Genomic DNA, 23274 nt, shown 5'->3' on the forward strand with positions numbered 1-23274 from the left:
GGACAAACTGAGTTATCCCGGAAGTATTACTGATCATGTGACTTTATTTGGCGCGTTTTGCTAATTTTAGCGTTGGAACTCAGAACTTAGATCATCTGATTCTCTTGTTTATTGTGTTCATTGAAGAAATAGAAATTTTTACCGTTTTTTTATAATTGATTTAGTTTATTATTCATTGCACAATGGCTCCACACGATTATGTTGCCGAAAAAGGTGGGTGTTGTATTCGTAATTTATTTTATAACTTGGGAGGATCATCAGAGACAGCTGACTGTCCTACACTGACACTGTACTACTGTCTGTACCGTGACTGATAGATAGACCAACTGTGTGAAAGAAGTTGAAGTAACATTAGTATTAGATTTTCATTACCGCTACCACACTATCATTTCTATTAAATATTTGATATCGGAAGAGTCAATTTTTATTTCACAAGAGTTAGCTTATGTGGAAAGGCACATTGTAAGATATCGAAAGGCGTGAAAATGAGTTGTAAATGGCAGTGTCACTGACTACAAGATATGAAGTGAATAGAAAAGTGCCAGAAGACAATAGAGAATAAAAATTTTTTTTCGCGGCGGTGGTGGGGTTTGAACCTGCGACCTTATTGGTACGACAACTCCGCCTGGCAGGTGAGAGCGTGGCTCTACCGTGTGAGCTATCCACGAACACAAAAATATTCGTTTCAAACTCAAAGTCATTACTAGATCCCTCTCTCACCCACTTCTTGAGATCGCCGATTCGTTCGTACACCACCATCGCGAATAATTTTGACCAGCAGTTAAGCTTAATAGCCAATATTCTCAACACAAACATATAACATAGAAACGATTGAGACATTGAGTATGCTCCGGTGTATGGGGTGAATTTTAATTCAGAAAAGTGAGTGGAGCAGGCACTTATGTTGGTAACAACAAGATATGAAGTGAATAGAAAAGTGCCAGAAGACAATAGAGAAAAAAAATTTTTATTCTCTATTGTCTTCTGGCACTTTTCTATTCACTTCATATCTTGTTGTTACCAACATAAGTGCCTGCTCCACTCACTTTTCTGAATTAAAATTCACCCCATACACCGGAGCATACTCAATGTCTCAATCGTTTCTATGTTATATGTTTGTGTTGAGAATATTGGCTATTAAGCTTAACTGCTGGTCAAAATTATTCGCGATGGTGGTGTACGAACGAATCGGCGATCTCAAGAAGTGGGTGAGAGAGGGATCTAGTAATGACTTTGAGTTTGAAACGAATATTTTTGTGTTCGTGGATAGCTCACACGGTAGAGCCACGCTCTCACCTGCCAGGCGGAGTTGTCGTACCAATAAGGTCGCAGGTTCAAACCCCACCACCGCCGCGAAAAAAAATTTTTATTCTCTATTGTCTTCTGGCACTTTTCTATTCACTTCATATCTTGTTGTTACCAACATAAGTGCCTGCTCCACTCACTTTTCTGAATTAAAGTGTCACTGACTGAAGCCCCGAGGCAGCAGTAGTTCAAGATTCAAGTTCCGTTGAAAATTGAAGTTGGTAGTTGTAGTTATATGTGGTACACAATGTGAACAGTGGGCTGAGGTGTGCCAGCGCGGACTCGTGTTTCTTCAACGGAGCAAAATGAGCAAGCTCTATAACTATAAATTATAGTATAATTAATGCATAATTAATGCAATGGCAAAAGTAAATGTAAATATTAAAAGTAGGGGGATTGAATTTCTTCTTCTTACTCTCATTCTCATGTCTCATCTCTCTCTCTCTCTCTCTCTCTCTCTCTCTCTCTCTCTCTCTCTCTCTCTCTCCCCCCCCCCTCCCACAGAAAAAAAGAAAAATTCAATATGCAATGCGTTTTTGATTTTGTATTGTTGAGTCCAGATGGTGTATTCAATTTCATCCAAAGATTTAGTTTTGCTGATTATTCATATTCTGTCTTCTGCCCATATTTTACCTTTGATTGATTAAAAATAAAAATAATTCTGTTTCAGAGAAAATTGGAACATTTTTGAAGGAATTTTACAAGGAGATTCCTGGGGGTGGCAAAGATTTTGTCTACGCAACCCAATTGGTAAGTCTGTACTTGGACTTAGAGTAGATACTCTCCTCTCAAGTATAAGTAAGATCTACCTAAAAATGGAAAAACTTTTATTTCTAGTATCTAGTCGAGCAATATTGAGACCTTTAAATATGCACTATAGACTTTTAACTTTTGAAAAATATCAAAATCATTACTTTATTAATGAATGGAGGAATAAAGCTGGCAAAAGACGACGAAAATGTGATCACTGCTTTGAGAAAGGAAGGATCTTCTAGGGAAGAAAGAACTCTTTACAATTGCCCTGAACAGACTATAACAAATATAATATGGATGATAAAAAAGGATGAAATCAAAATAACAAAGATCAAGCTCTACAATCAGTCCTCATTTTACAACCATGGAACATTGGAACTTACACTGAACAAAAATGAAAAACTTGACATGTTCCATAGTATAGAAAGCAGCTAAGAATCATATTGAAAATCCACTATCCTACACTATTACAAATGAATCACTCCATAAAGAATACACCGAAACACCACTATCAACCCAAATATTAGAGACATGGTGCAGACTATTTGGTCACATATTCCAGCAAACAGCGATGAAAGCAAATTTTATACAATAGACAAATATCAACAACAAACATTCACACAATAATAAAGACTAGAACTATTAAGAATTAATGTCAAAAAAGATTTCGCAGGGGATTGAGACCAATGGAATGGACAGGATAAATGCACTTACTAATACTAATCTAAAACTGGATGAACTTTTTATTGTCGTCCAGCACAACAAACATGTCTAAACAATTATTTCTAAATCCATTTGAATGATTATATAAATTACAAATTGATGAAATAAAATTTTATTCACAGAAAATATTATTAACCCTAGCATTATCTTTCATAATTTTAAAAATTAATCTGCAGACAAAATTGGCTCACAGAGAACAAGTTGGCATCACCATCGATGTTGATGATGTATCTGATTTTGACTTGGACCTGGGAGAAGCAATACAGGAGAATTGTAGACGCTATGTTCAAATCTTTGGAGATGCCATTTTTGAGTTGCTCCCAGAATATAAAGTGAAAGAAGTAAGTGAGCTCTACAGTTTTACAATTACAGCAAGCTTCAATTAAGGTGATTGGAAATTGCTTCTTTCAGTAGTTACCATTTGTTCTGTTTCTCAAGCTGTTTTTATCAAGTTTACTTAATTTTCCTCCTTGTTGTTGCAATTACCATGAAATTTAAAACCTTGAATTTAGTTGGACGAATTTTATGTTTTGTTTTTTTTCCATGCTGGCAACTAAAAACAAAAAATTTTCACAATATGTTTTATAAATAGTAATCTGAGGCACTCTTTCTTTTTGACAATTTCCTAAAGTTCTTTTATGAAAATTTTAAATTTCAAACCAAGAACTTAAAAGATTGTTTCCATTGTAAGGATATCTGCTATTTTTAGTAGGTATTTTTTTAAATTGTTGTTCACAAAGGTATTGAAGCAATATTAATATCATAATTCTTGGTCTCTCCTCCACTCAAACATTCCCAGGTATCCAACAAAGATACCCTAGATGTTTACATTGAACACAGATTGTTGATGGAACAGAGGAACCATCCAAATGACCAGGATGTGACGAGAGACCCTGCCAACAAATATCCCCCTGAGCTCATCAGACGATAGTAAGCAAATGGATGTCAAATAGTAATAAATGGACTATTGGTTTGAAGCTATGATTTTCTTTTAAAACAATTCTTGCTATTCTTATCTAGTAACAGATCTTTTAAATTCTTATAACAAGGAAACTGTTTAAAATTTGTTTTTATTATCCCGGTAAACAAACTTTATTTATTATTATATACTGTTCATAAAACTTTTTAAAGGCATTTATCCAATTTCCTAAAGTTGTTCAAGAAAGAATATTATTTTAAAGTTATGATTGATGTAAAATAGACTCAAAATAATGCATCTGTGTTGGATACGATACTACTCTTTTCTTGAAATTTGGATGAATAGAACGTAGACTTTCTGTTAGTGGCTCGAGATGGGTTCCAAGTGAAAGTAATTCATGCACTGGCTAATCAATCGCTCATTTAATTTGATCTCTTTTCTTGGTTATATACAGTTCTTGTTTGTTTGTTTTTTTTTAAAATTCAGACATCAAATTGTGTGTTCAGGTACAGCAGCAGTAACATTCATTATCAAAATGTAAAGCTTTCATCAATATCATTTATTAAGTTGATTTATTTCAGTTGTTTTATGTCAATTGTATTATTATAATCCCTATTCCCCAGTGAGGTTTATTTCAAAGCTCCGTCTGAGCAGAAGCACACATCCATTCGTGAGATTAAAGCAGCCCATATCGGCAAGCTGGTCTCAGTCAAGGGCATTGTCACACGCGCTACAGAGGTCAAACCTATGATGATGGTGGCTACCTACACTTGTGACACCTGTGGTAATGAGACTTATCAGCCGGTAGGTTCTTACAAAATTTTTCTGCTCATTTAAAAAATATATTTGTCAAGATGTGAGTTTCACCTTGATTGTTTTTTGAACTTTCATTTTGGAACCAATGAAATTATTTTTTGACCTTATATATTTTTTAACATCTAAATGTAAATAGAGGAATTCACATCAGGGTCCTAATCTAAAGCAGACCTCAGCCGAAATTGTCTAGATTTGCTTTGTTTTAATTTTGATTTTCAATAATAAGAATATACCATACAACCAAAGCCATTTCGTTCAGACAAGGATTTTGATGGTACACAATCATCTATGGGATATGGATAACAAGCTCTGTGACACATCCACTGCTTTTCCACAAATTCTTTTTTGACTGGATAAAATTAACTATTCAGAAATGGCCTTGCATACAACTGATATGAACTTTCATCACATAGTGATTTTAATATTTGTTATTTGCTGTTCAGTTTTCTGCATTTACCCATACCCTTGACTTAATTCTTTCCCAACTCATCCAGATTGGTAGCACAGCCTTCATGCCTCTTCTGATGTGCCCCAGTCAAGCGTGTACAACCAACAGATCAGGAGGTAGACTCTATCTACAGACACGCGGTTCAAAATTCACCAAATTTCAGGAAATCAAAATTCAAGAGCATGTGAGTTTCTTGGCTCATGTTAAGTGGGCTTACGATACTGTATGTCGTTGACTCAGTTTTTTTTGTTTTTTTTTGTGTGTTACTTTGACATAATTATTGAAAGGCTCTGTGGTGGCTCTGAGTGCCTTTTGTATCCTTTGCCATTGGCTGTATCTTGTAAATAATGTTTCTAGCCCTCCTGTGAATGAACACTTTGTTCTTGCTGCTACTACGAATGATTGAATAGTTTTGTTTGTTTTTAATCTTCAAAACTTGAATCAATCAGATAGAAAATAGAGAATTCAACAGTTCACACCTCTTGCTTGATACTCTCTTCTGACTTCCATTTGTACTGTACAATATTGAGACCATGATTTTAGTTTAATTCAAAGACCAGTCATTTCCAATTTTTGCATAAATGTGAGTAATTTTTGTTCATACCATCCAGTCAGACCAAGTTCCAGTGGGCAACATTCCTCGTTCCATGACAGTCTATTGCAGAGGAGAAGTAACAAGGAAGGCACAACCTGGGGACCATGTTAATGTTACTGGTGTATCCTTTTAGACTAATGGAAGTTTTTGATACAGTGAGACTCTTTTAAGATCTGCTTAGTTCGCTGAACATTTTGTGATCTTGGAATCATTTTGATCAAAATGTTCTGAATAGAACTTATTTTAAAATATAGACATGATCAAAACAGAGCCTGAGTCAAATTTTATTTCTTTTTTGGTAATATATCAACTCAAAAGGTCATAGTGTTTATTAATTTAATAGCCATATACATAGATTTGATTTAGCTTTCACCAGTTTCATTTTTGGGTTGAATAATATCATTCGAGGTAAAGAACATGGCATCTAAAAAATAGCAGAAGTGATGAATAAGTTTGGACAATGACAATGGTATCCCTTTATGAAACTATTTTGCCATTCTTTTGGTGCCAGGCCCTCAATTAATGATTTATTTTCCTCTATATAAATCAAGAGAAAATGATTTAAACTAAATTCATTCATAGTTTTCAAAAGTAGAATTTAATGTTTATGCGCGGGTGGTTGGATGGGAGCATCACCCTTGAATCATATACCTATGATGTTCGCATGGGTGTACGATCCGATAGTGATGTCGTTTCTTCTTCTCTTTACTAGCCTATCCTGCTTCTTTGGTTTGTGATTGTATTTTTGACAGGGGATATTTTTTTTTCTGTAAATCTTCTGCCTGTTTGTTCTTGGTTATTTATAATTTAGCTTATGATATCTTTAGGTTATGATTTTGATTTACATTTGTACTATTTTTGTTAGATTGCTTGTTTTTTTGTTTCAGCGGTCTCTCGTATAACCTCAATTGTGTTGGAAGAGACCTAAAGCAACAAACAAAAAAAAAAAACAAAAAAAAAATGTTTATGCCTTTTTGTGTTTGAACACATTACGGAAATGACATTTTGTCACAGCTTCAACTGTCATCTATGTCTGTGGCACGTTGAATAATATACATATTTTTTGTTTGATACTTGTAGTAGGTCTAGCACATTTCTTTCTCCACTAGTTAAGCATTAACCTTTCAGAATTACATATAACCCATTGCTACATTTGCTTCGTTAGTGTGTCATCAGCAAACTTGATCCTTAACCAACTTTAAGGTCTTCCTACCCATGATGAGACAAGGATTTCAACAGATTGCCCAAGGGTTGTTGTCTGAGACATTTGTAGAAGCGCATGTAAGTTTTCTTGTTGGTTTCGGGCGTGTGGTGTAATGTTCTGACATTTGATAATAAATAATGATAATCTTTATTGTTCAGAAAAGGCAATTTGTTTTGGATTACAATGCTATGCATGACATAATAAACTCATAATGTACAATCAAGTCACATACCCGGTCACACTCACTAATAAAACATATCCTTCACAAGGCACAGTGACATACTCCCATATATACAACACACACACACACACACACACACACAAAGAGGAAGTATTGACAATTTTTACAGGATGGAAAACTGAACACAAATTCCCAAACCGGAGTTGATTTTTGGGCAAAAGACAATTGCGCATTAAATGATTTGACCATTAAAAGCAATATTATTTTTATTGACAAGACCTCAATATAACCCCGTTCTTATAAATTTTGGTTTTAGTTTTATACACATTTTTCTTCAAATTCGGATGTTCAGTATTCTCATCATCATCATCATCATCAAATGCACAATCACCAATACCACCACTTTTATCGTCATTATCAGACCTTCATTTCAAACCCAGATTTCCATAAAATTTTCTGAAATTTTTTTCTGAAAAGTTCATGATACTTACTTCAAGAGAACATTCAACATTTTAAAAAAAAATGTTTCCCCAGAGAATAGTTCAGATGAACAAATCTCAGGATAATGAAGATGAAGCTCAGGAATTAACACCAGATGAACTGAAACAGGTGGCAGGTTGGTTACTTCCTTTTTTTTTATCTATTGATAAAACATGACTGTATTTGGATTGAAACGATATTCCATGAATGATCATAGAATGTATTTATGACCCATCACCTCCATTTGGTATCATATCCTAAAGTGAATCTAAAGTTGAAATGATCAGACTGATGAAATGGAAGTTTCCAGAAGTTAGTAATAATATGCTTCATGGGAGCCGATACCGGTGTAAGATAAAAACCAATAACACATTTTCAGATTTAGGAAATTTAAATCATCCAAACTTAGTCCAAGCCTTATATTTGACAATAAATTGAATTATCAGCACATAAATCCACCAGACATATGCAATGCTCTTATGAAGTTGTGGATTTACATCTCAGTTTAACCCTCTGTTGCTCTTTACTTTGGATTGTTTGTGTTAGATCTTTAATCATCGTTGTTTTTTTTCTTCAATTTCTTTTCAAACGAGAGAGATAATGTTTATTGATTGTGTCAGATAAATGAAATGCTCACTTTTGTTACCACTCTCAATTCTATTCATAGTCTATTAGATATAAATGGTTGAGATCAGTTCTGGCAGTCTGGACTGGGAATCAAGGACAATAATATTTGTTGTAACTGTGACATACTCGAGCACTATATGGTTTTGAAGTGAACTGTTTTCATAATTTTTTTTTTTTTTCATTTCTGATTCCAGTAGGTGACCAACAATCCTCTTTAAAATGGTGCCGCACCCCTCCCCCTATAATTACAATGCTTTTTTTGTCTTTTTTTCAGCTGATGACTTTTATGACAAATTGTCAATGAGCATAGCTCCAGAGATCTATGGTCATCCAGACGTGAAGAAAGCCTTGTTACTCTTGTTGGTAGGAGGTGTGAATAGGTCACCCAAGGGCATGAAAATTAGAGGTCAGTGGAACATAGAATGCTGAAGCCTAGAACTGTTTTAAAATTGAAATCTTTCAGTTGACCTCTTTAGAAGAGACCTTAAAAAACCCAAACAAGTTTCTGATATCAAAGGCAACTATTTGATAATGATTACTTATTTACATGCTGATATGGGAACATAAATAATTCCATCAAGCTGGGGCCTTGTAGGATTAAATAGATAGTCTTCTTTCTTTAAATACTTTTGGTACACTATGTGTAAATGTCTATTACACAGAGCACCTAAAATCAGACCTGCCTACTCGGAATTGGAAAATTTCGTTGTTTTCAAGGGGAACACAACAGTGGACATTATAACGGCTATGTGGTAACAAAGGGATTGGATTGGTAGTAAGCAATTTCAGTTATACACACTGGAGTTCAAAGTAGGCCAGATAGCACTATTACTATATTACTATATTGTATGTAAACGTTTCTGTAATCTTATTCTGTTTTGCAAATTAAAAAAAAAAAAGAAAATTGATACTTTTTACAAGCATTGTTTTGACCCTTTTCTCTCTTTTTCAACCCCCCCCCTTTTTTTTTTTTTCGCTTTCTGTTTAACCCCGATCCCCATAGGAAACATCAATATATGCCTGATGGGAGATCCAGGAGTTGCCAAATCACAGCTTTTGTCTTACATTGACAGGCTTGCACACCGCAGTAAGTATTATTGTTATATCATATCATATAATTCATTTTATATAACCCCTTTATATTACTTGTGGGATATATATTATATCTGGACAATTACATCTAAAACTAGTCTCCCACTCTCATTAATAGAAAATTTAATATTGCAAAGCTCTATCAACGGCATTCTTAAAATTATTAAGTAAAGTGGTTTTATTTTTATCCTCCATATATTAATCCATTCAAGTTTTGTATCGTTCTTTGAACAGAGATGTGTTGAAAGTAGGTAGAAATATTTTTAAGCTATCACCTCTCCCATGATTTAACTAGGTGGAACCAGACTGGTTTGTACTCAAGTAAATACTCTATATTTAATTGAGCTACAGGAGCTTGAAATAGTTTTGATGAGTTGCTGTGTAATTATTTGGTCTGGGACTTTATTGGTCTTCATCCCATGTTGCTGAATTTTTAGAGTAGTTTGTTTTTATTCAATTAATGGCTTTAGATTCCAAGCATCAATTCCATTTTTGTATTGGACTCGTAATATCATAATTTTGATTATAGAAAAATTCAGCCTCATATAAAAATGAACCAAAGTGATAGAAATGGTTTTGAATTTATTAAAATTCTAAGTGCCAAAATGAAAAAAAAAACCAATTATTTTTTTTCTATAGAAAAAAAAAACAGTGTTCTAAATGGAATATGTATTTTATCTCAAAGCAAAATTTAACAAACTCTATAGACTATCATGCTGATTTGAATTGTTTGCCTCTAGGCCAGTACACAACAGGTAGAGGATCATCTGGTGTTGGCTTGACAGCCTCTGTCATGAAGGATCCAGTGACGGGAGAGATGAACTTGGAGGGAGGTGCCCTTGTTTTGGCTGATGAAGGGGTCTGCTGTATTGACGAGTTTGACAAAATGATGGACAGTGACAGGACCGCCATTCATGAAGTCATGGAACAGCAAACTATCTCTATTGCCAAGGTGGGTCATTCTATTTACACAGCGGGTGGTTGGATGGGAGCATCACCTTTGAATCATATACCTATGATGTTCGCATGGGTGTACGATCCGATAGTGATGTCGTTTCTTCTTCTCTTACTAGCCTATCCTGCTTCTTTGGTTTGTGATTGTATTTTTGACAGGGGATTTTTTTTTTTTTTTTCTGTAAATCTTCTGCCTGTTTGTTCTTGGTTATTTATAATTTAGCTTATGATATCTTATGGTTATGATTTTGATTTACATTTGTACTATTTTTGTTAGATTGCTTGTTTTTTTGTTTCAGCGGTCTCTCATATAACCTCAATTGTGTTGGAAGAGACCTAAAGCAACAAACAAACAAAAAACTATTTACACGAAGGGCAGGAGTTGTAAGGAGCTTTGAACTGTTTAGAGTGGGAATAGAAATTAAAACACAATGGTGAAGAAATAATACATGGTTTTGAAGATAGCAAAAGGTAGAAATAAAGGCTCAGGGCTTTTTTTTTCCTTTCTATTAGCAGTTTCCCGAGTGCCGTCTTTTCATAAATCTTGATATTCGTCTCGCTGGCTATTAAAATAAAGAGGGTCATGTCATCCCTTTTCCTGTATAAGTAAGTTCCATTTCTGATGTAGGTAAGTTTTTTTTTTTTCCGCAAGCTATTTATAATTACATTTGATGACTGCATTGTTCTCCACATCCTTTATCTGGCTGTCTACACATTTCCATTACAATTGTACTGTTATCTCCATAGGCTGGTATCATGACAAGTCTGTCTACACATTTCCATTACAATTGTACTGTTATCTCTATAGGCTGGTATCATGACAAGTCTCTCCATACATTTCCATGACAATTGTACTGTTGTCTCTATAGGCTGGTATCATGACAAGTCTGTCTACACATTTCCATTACAATTGTACTGTTATCTTCATAGGCTGGTATCATGACAAGTCTCACCACACATTTCCATGACAATCGTACTGTTATTTCTATAGGCTGGTATCATGACAAGTCTGTCTACACATTTCCATTACAATTGTACTGTTATCTCCATAGGCTGGTATCATGGCAAGTCTGTCTACACATTTCCATTACAATTGTACTGTTATCCCCATAGGCTGGTATCATGACAAGTCTGTCTACACATTTCCATTACAATTGTACTGTTATCTCCATAGGCTGGTATCATGACAAGTCTGTCTACACATTTCCATTACATTTGTACTGTTATCTCCATAGGCTGGTATCATGACAAGTCTGAATGCCCGTGTGTCCATCCTGGCTGCTGCCAACCCCGCCTATGGCCGATACAATCCCCGCAAGTCTGTGGAACAAAACATCCAGCTGCCCGCTGCCCTCTTATCCAGGTTTGACCTGCTCTGGTTGATACAGGACAAAGCTGACAGGGAAAACGATCTCAGGTGGGTAATGAGAGAATTGATAGATTAATGAATGAAATGCTCCTTTTGAGGTCAGATTTCCATGCACACCAATTGAATTAAATGAAATTATGCATTAATGTGTGAAATGTAAGGAATTAAATGTCATTTCATATTCTAACATTCAACACCCCTTTTTATATTTTTTTTAGGGGGGGGGAGGGTTCAATGAGTTAAAAACCAGAGACAATCAAATATAAAAGCGCCAAGAGCCTCATGGTTGAGGTTACCATGCATTCTGTAAGAGTCCATTATTATTATTATTTACAGTAAAAACTGGTTAAACCGAAATTCAAGGGACTTATTTTATTTTGTTTTAGGCATGTTTTAGGCATACCTCAAACACTTATTATGATTTTCCAGAGGTATTATTATTCCATCGCCATCATTCATCCCACTGTCAAACGCAACACAATGCATCACATTAAATTGTTCAACTGTGTGACTTTGTGGTCGGTGTAGCGTAGTGGGGGATATTTGAGTGTACATATATATGTTTACACAACCAAGAATAGTGGTACTCGTAGTAGGTGCCAAAGAGAGCATTAGTATTGTAACTCAGTCATCTTTACGGAGTTACATCATTACTGCTCTCAACCAGCACATTGTGTTCTCACCATCAAATAGGAATGGACTGGTGTGGTTGGGGTGGGATTGGTTAGGAGGTGAGTAGGGAAGTAGAGAGGCCACAAAGACGAATAAGGTGTTGTGGATAAGTTGGCACAGAGAGGGTTTTAGCGGAGTTTTGTGAGGGGTGGATACAAGAGAGCACATCGGGTAACGGTAATTTTGTTCAGTTATTGAATTTTTCTTAGTTATTTTAAATTTTACCACAGTGGCTTTCAGTTTATCGCTACATGATCAACAGAAATAAAGAAGAATAAGTGACAATACTATTATTATTATTATTATTATTATTATTATTATTATTATTATTATTATTATTACAATAGAATTACTTTAAACCGAAATTTTAGGGACCTTCTAAACCATTTCGGTTTAAAGACATTTTGGTTTAAAGCAAGTTCCCGTTTTGCAATGTTTTTCAAGGGTAGTAACTATTTAAGTTTAAGGAATTTGCTCATTTAATCGTATCATAGGTTTCCCGTTAAATGGAGTTGTTGAATAAATGCCGTCTTCGTAACCATTAAATTTATTTTTTTTTTTTTTTGGTGTGTTTAAAAAATATTTTTGGGGGTTTTCGTTTTCAATTCAAAATTATTGAAAGAGTTGAGTTCGGGATGCCGTGTATTTTATATATCTCTGTCTTGATCAACTTTTTTTTTCATCGACTTCACATAGTATTTTGATTTTAAACTCCAACGTGTAAGCACAGTGCTTTCTTTTAGACATCTTTTAGTAAAATGCTAAGCTAAAATAAGATCGAAAGTTCTTGTGCGATAATTGATAATGAATGACGCGCAGCTACTCAGAGGTGAAGTGAAATGGAAATGAAAAGGCGTGTCAATTGTCAATGCTAAGCTGTCTACTACACACCCCTCTTTTGTTGAGAAGCCATTAGGTTCAAAGGCCTAGTTACATAGAACCTCCCCCCCCCCCCCCCCCCCCCCCCCCCCCCCCCCCCCCCCCCCCCCCCCCCCCCCCACACACACCACACATTTAAACAAAGGGGAAATGAAGTGGCATGTCAATGGTAAGTTGTCTACCACCCCCCCCCCCCCCCCCCCCCCCCTCCCTCCTTATTCTCGTGTTGAAAATTTGTCAGTTCCAAAGCATCAACACACGAGCGAGAACATCTCGCTTGCGTGATTTTACACCTCAACTCCCCATCTTTCCTCATTTTTCGCCTGCCAGTCACCCGCTGTCTTCCTTTTCCAGTCTGTGCGATTGTGATGTTGGCCAAACCCAAGTGCAGTAATTAAAGTGTTTGCCTACCCCCCCACCCCACCCCACCCATCACCCTCATCTTATACTTACGCTCTTTGTTTAATATCGCCGGGCATTATTGCGTGTGGCCACCTTCCCGAATTTTTGAAGAAAAATAGAGAGAGAAAAAGGGAAGGTCTCTCAAGTTGTTTCGGTTTAAAGAAAGTCCTGCTTAGAAGTATTTCGGTTCATCGTAAGAATTAGTACAAAGATAATGAAGAAACTAGTACAATTTATTAAATTCTTTGCGGTTTAAGGTATTTTTCGGTTTAGCTTCTTTCGGTTTAAAGTAATTTTACTGTATTATTATTTAGAGCAGTATGCTTTCCTCATCCTTTTATGCCTCATTATCACACATTCCATGAACCAATCTAATAATCTGAAATTTATAAATTTCCCTATTTTCTGTGTACAAGATTGAGCAGGGAAGTGGAATACATGTGGCATGTCTGCTATCATTCAGATTACAGGCTGAATGTTGGTGATAACCTCAAAAGGAAGGAAAAATTATTGAATTGAAATTGTGATGCTTTCTATAGCCATAACTTTTTAGCTGTCATTATTTTTATTTCTGGTCCCAGGCTTGCCCAACACATTACTTACGTTCATCAACACAACATTCACCCCCCACTCAGTTTCCAGCCTTTGGAGATGAAACTTATCAGGTAGGTCAAACTTATGCCCATGAAAGTTTTAAAATTATTTAATCAGAATCCAAAGTGCACAATAAAAAATATGTCACAACACCCTAGATTTGATAGCTGTTTGATTTTGGCCATAGTTTACATTAACTTTATTCTATTTAGTATTCAAAACGCCTATTAATGAATTTTTTTTTTTTTTGCCAAACTTCCAAAAGTGAAAGAAAAGTAAACAAAATGTATATTGTTGCAGACCTACTGTTTATACAGATTTTATTGATATATTCAGATATGTTTTTTTTTTTGGAGAAAAATATGATTTGGATTTTTTAACCAAAATTTTAGAGAAAAACTTTTCTAAATATTATTTTTGTAATAGACGGATAATTGACCAAACTGAATGACCCTAAGAATTTTGATATGACAGTTCACAAAAATAAGGATGGAATTCAATTTACTCATGTGTGACTTGTGCTGCAATCTGTACCTTCACAGACGATACGTTTCCCTCTGCAAATCACGCAATCCCTGCGTCCCAGAGTCCCTTGCAGACTACATCACAGGTGCTTATGTGGAGATGCGTAAAGAGGCGCGCAACAACAAAGACATGACCTTCACCTCTGCCCGTACACTGCTGGCCATCTTGCGTTTGTCTACGGCCCTTGCTCGTCTTCGGCTGGCTGATAATGTGGAGAAAGAGGATGTGAATGAGGCCATCAGGCTGATGGAAATGTCCAGGGACTCACTCAATTCAAACTCGGACAACCAGACCAGGTAAGGGTGGTAGGACTGTTTATTGCAGTGTATGGATGGCAATACCAGAAAACAAATAAAATAAAATTAGCCTCAAAAAGTCTCTGAGATGAAACGTATGTTTTGGACCTACAGCTGGGATAAACTCCAACCCCACGGACTCCCTCTAAACATGGGTCTCAACTTTCCGCTATTTAGAGGATTTCCGCTATTTAAAGTCCTCTGCTATTTACTTCAGCTTGGGCTCCAGGCCCTCAAACATTATTGTAGACAGTCAGGTTACAAGGGACTTATCCATATTTATTATTTCTTTAACAATGTTTTCCTTTTTATAGTATGATTTGCGTATAAAACATTTTATATTTTACCAGTATTACCACTAATGACGGGATATTGCTCCACTTTATTTATGCTGAAATGCGCGTGCCTTGAAATATTCCTCCTTTTAAGGGGAGGGGCGACACCTGAAACTATTTTCAAGAATAATGGCTATATCCAATATCTTTTTATATTGGGACATTGCCTATGACCAATGGATTCGAACCATGTGATTTATTTCGGTGGGCGTGTCCGGTTGCCATGGTGACGGCCGCCATCTTGGATTTTACTCTTCTCTGGGTGCTATTTTTAAAAGTTACTTTCTCAATAAGTTTCCATGGAATTTTCTTGAAATTTTGCATGGTTGTATTTTTGTATATTATAAAAAAAAATACAGAGCTTTTTTAAAATATTTTTAATAGATTTTTATTTATAAATTTTTAAAAAAAATAATTTTTCGGTATGATAAAAATCATGTTTTTTGACATAAAAATGTCAATTTTTCAAAAAATAATAAAGATATTTAAAATTCCTTCTGTATGATTTTAGATAATTACTATAGCTCTAGACATGCAAAGTTTTAAACAAATTGATTGATAAATGACAAAATAAGATAAAAAAGATTGTTAAAAAATGTCATTTTGAGAAAAACGAGATCAAAGATAACAATGAATGAAAATAATAAGACAAAACGGTACAACCAGCTCAAAACATACCAGCACCGTATGAGGGTCCCCGTGTTCTTTTTCTGCCTCCCTCTGGGCTTTTTCACGGGTCTGAGCTTTCATTTTGCCTCTTTTTTTTTCTCTTTATGTTAAGCAACCCTTATGCTTTGGTCAAGTCTTTTTGACTCTGCTTCCTGACTCAACATCTGGGAGTGTTCTCCCAGTCCACCGATGCTCAAAGACACTTTCAGGGATGTTATTTCTGTTGGACCAAAATTATACTCTGCACCAAACTCAACTTTTTTCAGGGAATGGAAGTATGTTTTATGGCATCTTGACCAAACAGAATTATGAAACCTTTCGTTTGGATTTTGTGCTGTCTTCATCTCACAACAAATCATATACAGGCTTCAAGTGCGCATGAAGCAAATCAAAATTCAAAGGTGTATGTAGACGCTGCTTGTGTCAACGGGATACACATGGGCAGCAATATATTTTTTATAAAAGCATCTGGAGTCCGGTTCAGGAGGACAATACTTATGTTGAGGGAAGTCATTGGTGGAATAACCGTGGTAAAGACCGGCAAGAATAGCCCATCTCATTTCTTTCCGCTGCGGCATTGCTTGGAATCGCTTTATCATAATACTACTGTCACACACCCAATTCCAATCAAAGATTTGTGGCCACGGATCAACCATGAGCCATCATAACTTTCTTGCTTTCTTGGCTTATGTAGCATATAATTGTTGCCAACGTTTGGATTTTTTGGTCACTTTAGGTATATTTATAACAATCCAGTAAAAATTGGAAATATTTAGAGATAATTAACGTGAATACGTGTCAAAATTTGATAAAACAATTGATCAATCGGAATGTAAACAAATCGTAGTAAAAGTAATAGTAATAGATGCGAACTTTCACCCTGACTCAACATCCAATCCCTGGCGCGGAGTCGGATGTCGAGAACAAGGTCAGCCAATCAGATCGCACCATTCGTGATCACGTTGTATTTACCTGACAACTTGACCTCTTATCAGCTGTTTGACACACAATCTTTGTTCGCGACTAACAGTTTCTAAACCCCTCCCCTGCCCATATTGTGATATTTATGAGACTGAAACCTTGTCAACTAGATGGGCAAAGAGTAGACTAAACTATCGATATCAAAATCTACAACATCGATATGTATTATAATGCTTTTCAGCCCTATTATTTTCAGTTGAATTCTCACAAAAAATTGAAAAGTTTGATATTTTCATATCGACTCCATGTTTATGAAAGACGATTTACAAACTTTATATTATCCAAATCACCTTCTCAGTGCTGAAAATATGTGAAAAAATGATTGTTCTTTTATAATAAATAAAAAACTGAAATTTTATATTTTGACACAAAAATCGATATTTCAGGTGTCGCCCCTCCCCTTAACATATTCTGACTTGAGACTAAAGGACTACAATTCAATGGATACTGTTTACCTTGTTAAATTCAAATGTTTTAAGTCTTTGATAGTTTAAAAGAAATTTTATTTTAATGAAAAACCATCTCACGGTATCTGTATATTTTGCCCTTCAGGAGCCTGAATCCCATTGACCAAGTATACCAGATTGTACGTGACATGGCACCCCCCACTGGTGTCCGATCCCTCAAACTGTCAGATGTCATGGAGGTGTGTACCTCCAAGGGTTACAAGCCTGACCAAGTCCAGGTCTGCATTGAAGAATATGAGGAACTCAATGTGTGGCAGGTCAACTCTGCAAGAACCAGGCTGACTTTTATTTAAAATGGAAATTTGTAGATCTGATAATTTATAGATTAGAAAGTCTACGTCAAGATAAGATAATTGGGAATGTAATAGTGGGCCTTGAATACAACACAGTTCACCAGACTAAGAGTCAGTTTTAATTATATCAAATGTTTTGTTGGCTGCAACTCTGGATTGACAAAATTGTCCAAGAGCACATCTGTATTGATCTCTAACTTCCCTAAACGGAAGGTGGTTAATAACAGGAATTGAAAATTGTTGTTTTTTTCTAAGTTTTGACCATCTGAGATGAAAAAAATCCAAATGCTTAGATCTGTATACTAAAGATGCCGTGCTTTGCAAATAATCAGTTTGGTCAGAAGCTTACCATTTTTATGGTTGACAAAGCATTGATTAATAATTTTTTTAGCATGCACTCGAAATTCAAAAGCTTGTGTTATTATAATGGATGAAGTATGGGATGAAAACTGATCACCTCTAGCTGGCAAAAATAAAAAAATCTCAATATTGTGTTTTATCAATTGACATTAAATATTTGATGTTATGAACTTAAGAGCGAGTAGTTATATTATTGTGCTTTTGTACAACCCCAAATGTACTTATATTTTCACTTTCATTTCTTAACCTGTAAAATATTAATTTTTACAATAAATCTTTGAGCTTGTGAGGAATTCAATTTTATAATTTAATACCAACTGGTCAATTCGAGTAAAATTTCAGTCAGGCAAGTAATTTGTCGATCAAGGCACAACCATGAAAAATATACTACTCTCTCTCTCTCTTAATCTGTACTTGATATCCATCAAATTGTATAACTAGTTATGGTAACATTGGGTCATCAATCACATTGTAATTATTTCATTGATTCCAACTATTTCATGAGATCGTACTCTGTCTTCTTGATAATAAATTGAGATGATATTAAAATGATTTATTTTTCTCTTTTCAAAAAAAAATGTTAATGGTGTGTAGAGTGAATGGTGGATTGAATTTTCTTTTTTCTTATTCTAACCCACTTTATCCCAATGGGGTCAGATAAAGGAAATTTTACTGGAATTATTTTCAGGGTTGGGAAAATTTGACCGCTTGGGCTGGTTGATTCTACATCTACCCATGTCCTTACAGACAGCATGCTCTTTTCTTCATATGCAGAGAGTACTGAGTTTGATTCCCTTCTTGCACTTCGTGGCCTTGAGCAAGTCAAGTCGCCTTAGCTCATTTCATTGCTGCTGCAATGTGGCGGACTCCTGAATTATTTCAGTCTGTCTTTCCTTGGGATGGACCAGAGACCAATTTTCCCTTGGGATGATTAACTCTCGAGTTCATATGCATGGAAAATCGAACAAATTTGTTTTGATTTTCAATGAGGGTGAACTCGAGAGAATTAAGGAAATATTATAATTTGTTGGGTTTTTAATTTTTTTTTATTTCCGAGATTCTCCCATATCATTTGTTCTTTCCCTACATGTTGCTTTTTATCGTTTTGTTTCACTTTGGCTTGGGGCAGGGTCTGATTTGTAGACGGATTCATCATTTTAGTCAAGAAATGCTCTTTTCTATTTTAAAGTATCTCTTGTATGATTTTAATTTACTTTCCAATATTGCTGATTATCGCTGAGCTTATCTTTTTTTTTATCATGTGCGTGTACGAGTACCAGAGGCTTTAGATGGTTTTAGACTTGATGTAAGGACAACATTTATGGATTTGCTTGTTTTGGTCTCAAATTACATATTTTTCTACTTTTGGTTAGACATTTTCAAAATTTGAACCAGGCTGGTCTGGACACTCAGCTACTAACCTGTCGGCCTTTGTTCAAGTCCTAATGGGGGCAATGACATGTTTTTGAAATGGGCTCTTTATTCACATTTCTCACCATGTTCAGGTGTAAAATTTGTACATTCTTTTCAGTGCACTATAACAACAAGAAATGAAGTGAGTAGGAAAGTGCCAGAAGACAATAGAGAATAAAAATTTTGCAGTGGCGATGGGGGCTCGAACCGGTGACCTTGCTGGTATGACAACTCTGCCTGGCCGGGGAGATCGTGACTCTACCGTATGAGCTATCCACGACCCCAAAAAAAGGTTGCTTCTAACCCTGGTCTTATTAGAGCCTTCTCTCCCCGACTTCTTGAGGTCACAGGTTCAACACACACACAAACGCCGCGAAGTTAGTTGGCCTGCATTTAAGTTTAAGCTTTATAGCCCAATATTCTCAACAAAAACATGTAACATAGAAACGATTGAGACATTGAGTATGCTCCAGGATTTGGGGTGAATTTTTAATTCAGAAAAGTGAGTGGAGCAGGCACTTATGTTGATAACAAGAAGTGAGTAGGAAGACAATAGACAATAAAAATTTCGCAGCGGTGATGGGGGCTATAACTATAACAGTATATAAAAGCTCATGTATTAGTTAACTAACACCAGGTGATTTATCACTTTTTCTCTTGGTCAGTCTTTGTTTTTACAATTTGTCATCTCTCAATGGGAGTACATGGTGTACACTCTAATCTTCCCATAGTGGGCAGGGAGGTACATACTGCGTCTTCTATCCCCCCATACCCGTTTTCCAATTGTTTCCTGTCATTGTCTTGGAATGAGATTACTTAGTTTTGTCCTGATCCTTGCCGGGGAGGGAAACAGTCGAATGTATAGTTATAGTTTTGGGAGATGATATTTTTTTCATTGTAAATCAACTCTCTGTTATGCATTGTATCATGTTTAGTTTCCTATTATATTATATGATTGGTAAACATTGAGTGTATTCCTCTTAGTTGGACCTGTGCTTGTGTCTGGATGAGACTTTTAGGTGATCTCAAAGTACTTTGATGGTGTGCTCTTGGAATCTACATCTGTTCCTTATTTGAACCAGTTCCCCTTTGTCTTACCTTTTCTTTTGTGCTTTAAGTAATTCTAGAACTTTTTACTATCCTATTTTCTTCCTTTTTTATTGGCGCTGATATGACCTTAATGTGTTGCAAGCGCCATAAAACCCTTAAAAACAAAACAAACAAACTCTAATCTACAATATGGGGGTACACTGGTCAGTGTATCAATATAGTGGTACTCCAGATTCTTGTGAGCCACGGCCTCTGAATTTAACCCAACTCAGTGTATCAACCAGCAGCATAGAGTAGCTGGAGAATGGAATAGTAATGGATGAGTTGAAAACGGAAATCCCCAAATAGCAACAAATTGAGAGCTGGACAAGATGGAGAGGATTTGTTCATGGCCAGAAAGAAAGGCCTAAGTAAAAATTTCTCGTTACCCTTTGGATATCATGCTAGTCGGTCACAAAGTAGTTTTCACCAGATTTATAGACCCAATTACCCAATTACGGCTGGATGGTCAAAGGGGTCTGAAAAAAATTATTGATTGCACCTGGGACTGGCACCACTACTTGTTACTTTGCTGTTGAGGTGAGTTCTCTACGCCTACAAACTTGGCCAGTGAAATCTCAACTACCTCCGATCAAATACAGCTGACTGACAAATCAGCTAAAACTCTCATTTGATTTAGATTTAGTGTGTAAGAAGAAACACATCTGGCACAGGGAATGGTACTCAGTGTACTTAAATTGATCACCTAAAAGAGATGGATGAGAATCCAGAAACAAGCCCAGGATCCCACCAAGAGGAATACACTCTAAATATATCAGTCATAGCAGAGAGGAAAAAAATACCATCTCCGTAAATCTATAACTTCACATTTTATTTTACTGTTTCCCTCCAGCCAGGGGCAGGATAAACCAAGTAGGTAATCCCACTCCAAGTCAGACAGAAAGCAACTCGGAAAACAAACAAAGGGGGATAGAAGAGAAGACAAAGCAAGTGGAGTGGGAGGTCTGAAGATCCAACCCAGTCAAGCTGATTTCAACTAATTAAACTTAAACCGTTCAAAACAATAAAAAAAAAAATAAAACGATCATTATCGTATAGCACAATTTTATTCCAACATGATAATGGTGACAGTATCAATAAAAGTCATATCATTAATGATGATGATGATAATAATAATAATAATAATAATAATATGTAATAATAATAATAATAATAATAATAATGATAATAGAAATAATAATGATCATGATGATAAGCAGTAATAAAGATGTGGAACCCGATTCGTAAAAGTCCAAATTATATATATCAACCCATTAATATTTTTTAACAAAACGAACAAAACTTAGGTATTTCCACAGTTTGTTTGAGTTGAAAAGCTCGGATGACGTAGGAAATTCATTACTTTGTTGAGATAAAATCTCCTTGACTCATTATTTTTCAAGGTTGCCAATTATCTGTACATTTACGGAATTCAGTACTATGTTATAAACCCTCAGTATATTTTCCATACACCTGCTAAACGCAAAAAAAAAAAAAGAAGTAATTACACAATGTCTTTTTACTGGAGTTCAGCAGTCAGAAAGGGGTCGGTCTGTGTGTTTGCATAAAAGTTCAGTTAATTTTTGCCTCCTGTTATTAATTTTACTTGGTTTTTGGAGGAGGAATGGAACAAGTTGACCGGGTTGAGGTACATAAATGTGAATATTATTAACTAGTGGCAAGGTATCTTATATTATAAATCTTTCTGGAAAAAAACCCAGCAAATAGAAATTACATAAATTGTCATGTTATGTATTATTGTCTATTGCTACCCCCACCTCCCAAACCCGAAAAACAAAGGCTATTGGTATCTAATTAAGATTATGATGAAAAAGCAATGGTGATATGTAATAACAATCTAATCGTAACAACATGGTATGAGGAACTGTACAATAATAATAATAATAATAATAATGATAATAACAACTACACAATAATGATAATATCAACAACTTGTAATAGGCTAGATAACATGGATTTATCATTTTAAAGAATTTTTGTTTTTAGTACAAAGACCACTCCGCTATAGACTGTGTGGGTGGGTGACGTTTGATATTTCATCGGATATTTACATTGCTGGTATGGATAACAGGTAATCTCAGTTAGATTATTATTCGAAAAAAAAAACAACAAAAGAAACAAAATATAAACAAATAAAACAAAAACCAACAACCCCTTTCCCTCCCCTTCCAAAAAAAAAAACACAAAAAAAACAACCACCCCCCACCCACAAAAACAACAAAAAACAAAGACAAAACAAAACATTAACTCCCCAAAACCAAAAGAGATTTAAAAATTAAGAGAACAAAATAGGCAGCTTTCCATTTCGACATCGTTTTCAACAAGCAGATGTGCCATCAAGAAAGCCAAAAAAAATATTTAAAATATACAATTAAATTGAATTTAAATTGAGCTTTTATATAGCGCAATATCCACTTAACGTGCTCAAAGCGCTTTACAAGGGGTCCCTGGTCAACAGCAACATTTAACATTTAGGATGAGACATGACGCCTGTTAGGCCATATTACAATTTTTCGGACAAAGACAACGCTGTTAACGACCAGGTACTCATTTTACACCTGAGTACGGTGAGAGATGTGAGTAAAGAGTCTTTTCCAAGGACTCAACTATGCGTCGAGCGAGGCTCGAACCCAGGACCTTCCGATCCGAAAGCGAGTGTCGTACCACTAGACCACATAGCCGCGATAGACTGTGTGGGTGGGTGACGTAAAAACAAAACAATAACAACAAACATTAAAGCAAACACACTCCCCCTAAAAACAACAAAACAAACAAATAAACAAAAAACCCAACAAAAACAAAGCAAATAAAG

At 35.5% G+C, this 23274-nt stretch overlaps 1 protein-coding gene across 1 annotated transcript; it reads left to right on the top strand.

Annotated features, from left to right (window-relative positions):
• Nucleotides 1-39: 39 nt before the first annotated feature.
• On the top strand, nucleotides 40-18488 carry LOC144980980 (DNA replication licensing factor mcm7-B-like). Its single transcript, XM_078929012.1, has 16 exons — nucleotides 40-213; nucleotides 1976-2055; nucleotides 2958-3122; nucleotides 3581-3711; nucleotides 4324-4504; nucleotides 5011-5148; nucleotides 5576-5680; nucleotides 6763-6840; nucleotides 7479-7560; nucleotides 8326-8457; nucleotides 9055-9138; nucleotides 9884-10095; nucleotides 11333-11514; nucleotides 14001-14084; nucleotides 14556-14834; nucleotides 17372-18488. Exons 1-16 carry the CDS (start codon nucleotides 183-185, stop codon nucleotides 17577-17579), a joined length of 2172 nt encoding a protein of 723 aa, XP_078785138.1. The 5' UTR covers nucleotides 40-182; the 3' UTR covers nucleotides 17580-18488.
• Nucleotides 18489-23274: the final 4786 nt, after the last annotated feature.

This window comes from Berghia stephanieae, chromosome 10, assembly GCF_034508935.2.
Source record: "Berghia stephanieae isolate SIO BIC M18660-M18661 chromosome 10, UCSD_Bste_1.3, whole genome shotgun sequence".
In the NCBI taxonomy this organism is placed as follows: Eukaryota; Metazoa; Mollusca; class Gastropoda; order Nudibranchia; family Aeolidiidae; genus Berghia; species Berghia stephanieae.